The 8,980-nt window shown below is 44.2% G+C and overlaps 1 protein-coding gene across 1 annotated transcript in view; it reads left to right on the plus strand.

Moving 5' to 3' along the window:
* Positions 1–7,560, plus strand: part of KCNH1 (potassium voltage-gated channel subfamily H member 1) — a 728,543-nt gene extending 720,983 nt beyond the window's left edge. The window contains exon 11 of the mRNA XM_068131096.2: positions 6,552–7,560. Within this exon, the coding sequence (XP_067987197.1) occupies positions 6,552–7,487 (936 nt within the window). The 3' untranslated portion in view covers positions 7,488–7,560. The remainder of the gene's footprint in view (positions 1–6,551) is intronic.
* The last annotated feature ends 1,420 nt before the right edge of the window (positions 7,561–8,980 follow it).

Genomic DNA, 8,980 nt, shown 5'->3' on the forward strand with positions numbered 1-8,980 from the left:
CCGGGTCAGGATATCTTTGATAAAGGATGACTTGATGCTGGATGTTGAGAAGCCATACCGAGATATGATAGAGCTGTAGTCTTTGAGGAGGCTCTGTAGTGACCTTAGCTCACGTTCCTCAAAGATAACTGTTCTGATGTGGTCAAAGAAGATAGTCTGAGCCTCACGGAGATTGGCATTGTGCATGCGTGGGAGTTTGTCATCTTCACTCATTTTCTGGTAACTACGCACATATTTCAACCAGCATTTGTTGTGATATCTGATCTCAATCGCATATGGGTCATCAGCTGCATAATCGATCACACAGTTGATTCTGTCTCGCATGCTCTGATCTTCGAGGACCACCGTGTGACTCTTGAACGTTGCCCATGCATTATCATACGAAATCAGGGACAGCTTTGATTCTGGGTGCTTTGCCGACTCCCGTTTACAGCACCAGACACATTTTGTTTTTTCATGTATCAGCCCTTCTACACTTGATCGCAGCCGCTTGGCAGGTGGAGAAGCAGCCGGGGGGAAAGCCTCAGACATAGACGAAGACTGAGATTGGCATTCCTTGACTTCTCGTTTTTTCTGTCTTGTCTTGGCCTGCTCCAGTTTATTAGCATTCCATAAGGTCAGCCTACATGATTTATGGACACATTGTCTGCCGGGACCATTATCCCAATTGACTGTTGCATAAACGTCTCCGAACTTGTCAAGACCGCTCCATAACAGGGCTTTTTTCTTGAGATTTTCCCAACTCTCAACGGAGGTAACGACATCAGTGGCTTCATTGCAAAGCCCGCCACACTGGAGGACACACGGAACGGTGGACATTCTCTTGACAGCTATCTTCTGAATACTGCGCTTCTCAGTGCCGTCTCATTCGCTCGTATACTCCCTGGAAAGACAGAAATAAGTATATGACATTACACACACAGACAAATAAAAAACAAGAAAATAGCAATTCACTAATCAGGACCTCAATTCCGTGGCCAGTATAGATTTAGCCAAAATAATGTGTTAATTCATGATCATATGTTCTCCCATTTAAAAGTTGCATTTTCGCTCGACTGGATGGTGGCCATCTTGGATTTCTGGGTCAAATTAATGTCATAACGTCAAACTAATGTCAGATTCGGAATCCTCGTGGTCAAATTACCCAAAAAAGTGTCTTTGTACGTGATTCTAGGTGTTCTGGTTCAAAATTAATTTTTCAAGATAGTGCCGGCGGGCATCTTGGATTCGGGCCTCTGGCGAAAAATGCCGGGATTTTTGGGAGGGACATAGAGGCTATTTTTGTTATAAAATGTCAATAGAAGTCAAATCAATCGTCAAACCTTACTAGCCAGAAAATGGTCGCGGATTTGAAGTTTTGGACCTAACTAGTAGGAGGTTTCAAAAATTCCTTAATAAAATTATGATTTTGAAATTAACTCGATACGAACCCGCCGCGAATCTGGACACCCGATGTTGTGGCTTACCAATATGGCGGCCCACCATCTTGGTCATCCCACTGCATCTCACTGGGTTCTCAGCCACGATTTTGTTTCGGCCTATTCAAACATGCCTTGCCTTGGAAACATGATCGATTTATCATTACATGATTGAAGCATATCATCAAAATCTGGATTCTGATATGAGGATTGGATGCTGTAAACTAAATAACTTCCAAATCTGGAATGAAATCTGACAAAATTTGCCATAATCTCTCGATTTTATAATATTTGTATACGTATATGCATTTATTTAAGCGAGGCTGTCATTATCATTCTGGGGTTAGTTTTTTCAAATTCAACTTAATAATCGTTCTTAACTTAACTCTTACTTCCATGGGAACTGCTCGGAGATGCGTTTTTTGAATGAAACGTTCTTGATTGAAAGAACACTTTTCACCCCTCAGCCCAATGGACTAAGGGGTATTGTCGTCCGGGCGGGCGTCAACTTTTGGTTTCCGTCAATTTCAAGGAGAATGGCTTGTCCGATTAAATCCATTTTTGCAGTGTGTTGGGGTTGAGTGGGGGAAGGTTCCTTTCGAAAATGGGCGTGCTGCGATTTTCAATATGGCCGCCACGGCAGCCATCCGGGCTTCCGTCAACTTTTGGTTTCCGTCAATTTCGAGCAGAACGGCTTGTCCGATTAAATCCATTAATGCATTGGGATTGAGTAGAGGAAGGTGTCTTTCGAAAATGGGCGCGCTGCGATTTTCAATATGGCCGCCACAGCAGCCAAATTGGTTTCTGTCAATTTCGAGCAGAACGGCTTGTCCGATTAAATCCATTTTTGCAGTGTGTGTTGGGGTTGAGTAGAGGAAGGTTCATGGGTGCGCTGCTGTTTTCAATAGGGCCGCCACGGCAGCCATCTTGAAATTGGTTTCTGTCAATTTCAAGCAGAACGGCTTGTCCGATTAAATCCATTTTTGCAGTGTGTGTTGGGGTTGAGTAGAGGAAGGTTCCTTTCGAAAATGGGCGTGCTGCGATTTTCAATATGGCCGCCACGGTAGCCATCTTGAAATTGGTTTCCGTCAATTTCGAGCAGAACGGCTTGTCCGATTAAATCCACGTTTGCAGTGTGTGTTGGGGTTGAGTAGAGGAAGGTGCCTTTCGAAAATGGGCGTGCTGCGATTTTCAATATGGCCGCCACGGTAGCCATCTTGAAATTGGTTTCCGTCAATTTCGAGCAGAACGGCTTGTCCGATTAACTCCATTTTTGCAGTGTGTGTTGGGGTTGAGTAGAGGAAGGTTCATGGGTGCGGAATGGGTTAATGGGTTAATGGGCGAAAATTTCATTACTTGCAGTTCCTACTGGCTTCAAATCAACTTCAAATAACAAATTATCATCAATGCTTCCTTTCACCATGCATGGGCTGAGGGGTTATGCCCGCTTTGTGGTGCTATTTATTAGTAGTTGGGACAGCTGTTTCTGTTGGTGTTAGAGGTTTTTTTGGGGAGGGGGGGGGGGGGATAAAACATCGAGGCTCGTGTAAGAGCTATCATCAATCAAAAAAAAACAACAAAAGGATACACAAAACATACAATAAAGGGGGCGGGAGACAAGATGGGGACAGAGAGGGAAGCACACAAGTACAACAGCAGAGAACAGGGACATCGGAATATCCGTGGGAAGGAGAGGGCTCGGGGGGGGGGGGGGGAGGAAGCATGCGAAAGCGGGGGGGGGGGGGGGTCAGGCGGGGCGTGGAAAAGGCAGAGCCCTTCATACACATGTGTATAAACGGCTCTGGGGAAAGGTACAAAACACATGGACACTGCTAGAACTTCCAGGAAAGAAAGAAGTCAGCACCTCAAAAAAAGTGTATCTGGGGTGAATTAACGGGGGTATAAAAGATCAAGGTTTTGGATGGGGGAAAATAAGAGAAGATGGTGAACAGCTGTTTTAAAGACCCGGAGGGAGGAGTGGGATTGAAGAGAGTCAATTCTGGAGGAAGGAGTGGGAGTCAATTCTGAAGTTGGAATTTTGAAGATCGGTTCGGATTAAGAGTTTATGGAGCTTATCGCACTGTGGTTTTGAACCGTCCGTGTCCCGTCCGCAAAAATGCAAAGCCCGTCCGTGTCCGTTTGTATTTTTACATCATCTTCTTCTTCTTCCATATGCTCAAAATAACGAAATTTGTTAAAAATGATTTTATGCAGCATTGACCTTTGAGCTTTCGATCAAAAAAAACCAAATGATTTTATGCAGCATTGACCGTTGAGCTTTAGATCTAAAACAACAATCTGCTTCTACCTTTTGATTGGTGAACAAATTAATTGACCCAATGTGCAAACACCCACCTACGGGGACACACACACACCCACACACACACACACAGGGACACACACACACGGGGACACACACACAAACACACACACACACACGGGGACACACACACACACACACACGGGGACACACACAAACACACACACACGGGGACACACACGCACACCATTCAGACTTATGGGAAGTTACGAGGGGCGGCAATTTGACATCTCGCCCTGAGCATCATTTTTCCTCGATACGCCACTGCTCCAGTGTACTTGCGACATGTTTTTAAAATTCCTGCTGGATGAAGAACCCAGATTACGAATATCATAATCCCATCAGGAAGCGACTCATTGTTACCTGGCAACGCCTGGTACTTTTGCTAGTATATATATATATATATGGGAAAGTTTGTCATAACCAAATCTAAGAAGGGAGGATTTGCCATTGACAGAAATCCAGGTTGGAAAGTTTACAGATTGAGTTAGTCCCATGGAGCCATATAAGTTATTTGCTGAAGTGCCATGGCTGGCACTTCAGCAAATGAGAGAGGTAACAGGTAACAACACCCAGCCAATTTGCATGGTGTCAATTGAAACAAGAAGAAAAAGACATAAAATGTCATAGCCCCCACCATGGTTTTAGTAATTTTGCTGTACGGAAATAAAGGCCGTCAGTCGTCCATCGTTGGTCGGATGACAAAACAAAATCTTCTGCATATGTATACTCTCATGTATTGTCTTTTTGCCAAGTTTGAACAAAATCGGTCCATGCATGTCCAAGAAAAGGATGGGACACATTTAAGTAACAAGATGGCCACCAATCGGCCATGTTGGATCTGATGTTGAAAGAAAATGACGTGCATATGTAACCCATCATCCATTTATCTGTGTGCCAAGTTTGAACATGATCGGCATATGCATCTCCAAGAAAATGATGAGGACGTGTTCAATATCGGGTTTCTTACAACTAAAATGGCCGCCAGACTACCAGTCAGCCATCCTTGATCAATCGCAAAATAAAGTGAAGTGCGCGTGCATGCCGTCATGTGCTGGCTTGTGCCAAGTTTGAACAAAATCGGACCATGCATGTTCAATATGGTTGGGGACACGCCCCCAGTCGGCCATGTTGGATCTTATGTCGAAAGAAAATGATGTGCATATGTAACCCATCATCCATTTATCTGTGTGCCAAGTTTGAACATGATCGGCATATGCATCTCCAAGAAAATGATGAGGACGTGTTCAATATCGGGTTTCTTACAACTAAAATGGCCGCCAGACTACCAGTCAGCCATCCTTGATCAAGCGCAAAATAAAGTGAAGTGCGCGTGCATGCCGTCATGTGCTGGCTTGTGCCAAGTTTGAACAAAATCGGACCATGCATGTTCAATATGGTTGGGGACACGTTTAAGTAACAAAATTGCCGCCAGTCGGCCATCTTGGATCTGTTCTCGAAATTAAAAGATGGGCATATGTAAGCCATCATTCGTTATCTGTGTGCAAAGTTTGAACAACATCAGTAAATTCATGTCCGAGAAAAGGATGAGGACGTGTTCAATAACGGGTTTTTTACAACTAAAATGGCCGCCAGTCGGCCATCTTTGATCGCACCGTGAAACAAAATGATGTGCATATGTATACCATCATGTATTGTCTTTGCGCCAAGTATGAACAAAATCTATCCATACATCTCCGACATATGGTTGGAGACGGACGGACGAGACCAAACTCATAATCCCCCGTTTTGGACTAATTCCAACATAAAACATAAAACAACGGATCTGGTCCGGGAAACGTAGCTTTGATGAGCTGGAGGGAGGAACTCTCGAACCAGCGTCATGTGTGAAAGCATCTGGAACCAGAAGTAAGGTTTACAAATATATATCCATGTTTTTGTAAAGATTGCAGTGAGATATCAAATGTTTATGTAGTAGGTGTATTCTGTTTGAGATATAGAGGGATTTTATTCCCATCCCAGCTAACACAACACCGTTGGGCCAACGTCGGCCCAACGGTGTTGTGTTAGCTGGGATGAAATAGAACTGCAAGAAAAAGGTAAATAAATAAAGGTTGTTGTTGTTTTTTTGTTTTTTTTTGCTTTGGTTTGCTGTACAGATCACGATGAACTTAATTTTTACAATTGCAGGAACTGCAGCCTTGGTCGTAACGTGTATAAACTGAAAATGTCTGTGAGTTAACTTTGTTATTACCCGACTCTTCCCTTTCCCCTCCGGTTCTCCCCACATACCCTGTGCCTCTGGATAACAATGAGTCACTTGGCCTCTTATGGGAGATAGGGATGCCCGTTGGCTCGTACCTTGTGGATTGCATATGGCCAGGGAAGCAGGACGAGCACCAGATGGACCTCATTGGGCCCACTCTCAGAGGAGATGGTTATAAGAGCGTGATGAGACTGTTTTGCTTTGGGCAGATTGTTTAGTCCATGCATGTGACTGTCGTCCAGCTCAGTGCTCTCGTCCCACGAGAGCATCATCTACCTACCCGGAGGAAGCCTGTTTGTAAATGCAACGTCTATTACATTGATGAGAATTATGTTTGTATGAAGCATTATTTATACTGACGACTTTGACATCGGTGTTTACGTGCGCTCTGGGTCAGCTTTACTTCCATGAACATGACATGGCCTGTTGCTTTCAAAAAGGATATGTTTGTTGTTGCTCTAATGTTTTATCACTTCATTTGTTTCCCTAGATAATCGAAGTAGTTCATCAAAAATCTTTCTGGAATGTTATATTTGTATGTATAAATCGTCTAACTTCGACATTGTGTTTTTTTCTGGAATGACAGATTGTCTTCAGAAAAATTTCTGACGTGAAAAAGGAAGAAGAGGAGCGGAAGAAACAGAAGAATGAGCAACCATTTGAGCTACCAAATGACCATCCTGTTCGTAAGCTTTTCCAGCGCTTTAAGCAGCAGAAAGAGGCGCGCCTTACTGCTGGACGGCAGCAGCGGTCCGACATTGAATGGACGGCTGGAACACTTGGCCCTGGATCTCCGATGGTCAATGGCGGACCCCAGTCAAGCATAGTCACTGTTACAGAGACAACACCCGTGCCCTTTCCAACTGCAGCAGTGAAACCTTGCTCGTTACTTCTCACAACAGACAACAAGAGGCCAATGCCATCACTTGCAGTTACCACCACTCGATCTAAGCCTCTGGTAGAGACATCAGGACGTCCAGCTGGGCCACGTGGTTGGTCACGGCTTAAGGGAGCTCTTGTTTCACCTCCTGCTCAGCCACAGCAACCGCAGCAGGCCGAAACACTTGTGGGTGTGAGGATACCTGAGACGATTGAAATGGCACCTCTTGGGCTTGTATGTCCAGCAGAAACACCCATTAAGACACCGTTGCACAAAACAGACTCATGTGACAGTGGAATCACTCAAAGCAACCAGCGATTGGACTGGGCAGACGTGGGTAATCGGAACTCACCGGGCCCCAGCCCTGTAATTGCCGGAATACCCTCTGGCTGTCCGCCGTTTGGGCCCATTGCTGAGCAAAGCCTGCAAGCTGCTGTTCTTGAGGCAAGGAATGATCTTCGAGAAGATGTGCGTTTCCTTAGTGGAAGGATTTCCTGTATGGAGAGGCAACTCTCTGAGATCTTGAGGATCCTTTCTGGAAAGGAGACTGATAGGGGTGGCAGCTACACAAGCAATGTCACTGGTGGCAACCAGGATACGACAGAGATAGCGGCCCAGTCAGACCTGTCAAGCCACCATTAAGACTCAAGGATCCTGCTCTTATAGATAAGGCTCCTTGCATTTGTATGCCAAAAAAGAAAACTTAAGAGGACATTAAAAGACTTACGAAGAACTATTTTTTGACTCACCTTTCACAAACTCCATGCACTTTTAGGGCAAAAATGAAGGCAAATATAGTTGACTCTTGCCAATTTGATAACTTACTAACTTGAATTGCAACAATTTGAATGGTTTCCTACATATACCATTACTAGAATGCCACCAATTCAAATAGACTGGTTTATGTTTTGTTTTGTTTTTGCGTTGGAGGTATCTCTTCTACTGTATTTATTGCACACTGTATCATCTAGCCGCATAGCAATAAAACCCGCCTCCACTCACTTAGGCTACTTTACTGTAGACTGGAGATTAAATGGAACATTCATCTCTGTGAAGGATAGTATTGGTCAGTGTCGGCAGATAGGATAAACTATGGCTTTAGCCAATTAAAAGATGATAAAAAAATGGGACTTCCACCACTAGGAAACGAGGTAAGTTTGACTTTTTGAACGTTCGTCCTTCGTCAGAGCGAAATAAGCATCGCGCATTGGCCTCGACTGCTTGGAGCTTCCAGGAACTCATGACGACGGATGTGCGGACACAAAAATCGAACCGCCAAAATGAAAACTACTTTTTTGCTTCCATAAGTTATACCGACGGACTCGATGAAGCAGGCTGTAAACCGTTAACGGAGAATCGCGATTGATAGACATCTCCACAGATTGGATCCCTGTATCGAACCTACTTCCCATCCATTGACTCAGATTTTCCTTGGAGCTTTCTTCACTTTTGACATGCCCCGTTATTTTACACTGTGGCCATATGAAATATTCTTGAAGATTCAAGGCAAATCCAGCTTGATAGACAGGAAGCTTTGAGCAGTTTCCATATGATACCTGTGTGCCGGGCCTGGCCGAGATGGTGAGAGAGCATGAGAGTCTGATTACATTTGAGATCTATGCAAAGGTTAGGGTGAAGCCTTGCCTCTGCCATCACATCATCACAATCATTCTCATTTTTTTTACTTTATCATCTATTTGGTGTGAACTTTGAAAGAAAAAACGACACGTTTGGGAATGTTTTGCTTTTTCAAAGCAGGATGGCAAAGGTACAGAGAGCATTGTGATCTGGGTTTACCTTCGTACATTGCACTGTTGCCCATTAGTTTCCATGTACCATACGGTAGTGAAATCGTTGATAAACGGTAATGCGCTAAGTCGTGCACTGGTTACTCCGGGGATAAAGAATAATCAGGCACTCACAATATCAAGTTTGAATTTGGGGTCAGTTTCCTGCCGGGGTTAGTAACAGGGTTAGCCTTAGAGTTAACATTGCACTTGTACCTGTTAGATTGTGATGGAGGGAATGCAGAGGTTAAGGTGAGAGCTAAGCTGGGATTAGTGAAGGATTTAGCCTTGACATGAGCCTCCTTAGTGCTGGAATGAATGTTTTTCTGCTGTTTTATTGGTTTCTTT

This window comes from Myxine glutinosa, chromosome 11 (genome assembly GCF_964187855.1).
Source record: "Myxine glutinosa chromosome 11, kmMyxGlut1.1, whole genome shotgun sequence".
Taxonomy (NCBI): domain Eukaryota; kingdom Metazoa; phylum Chordata; class Myxini; order Myxiniformes; family Myxinidae; genus Myxine; species Myxine glutinosa.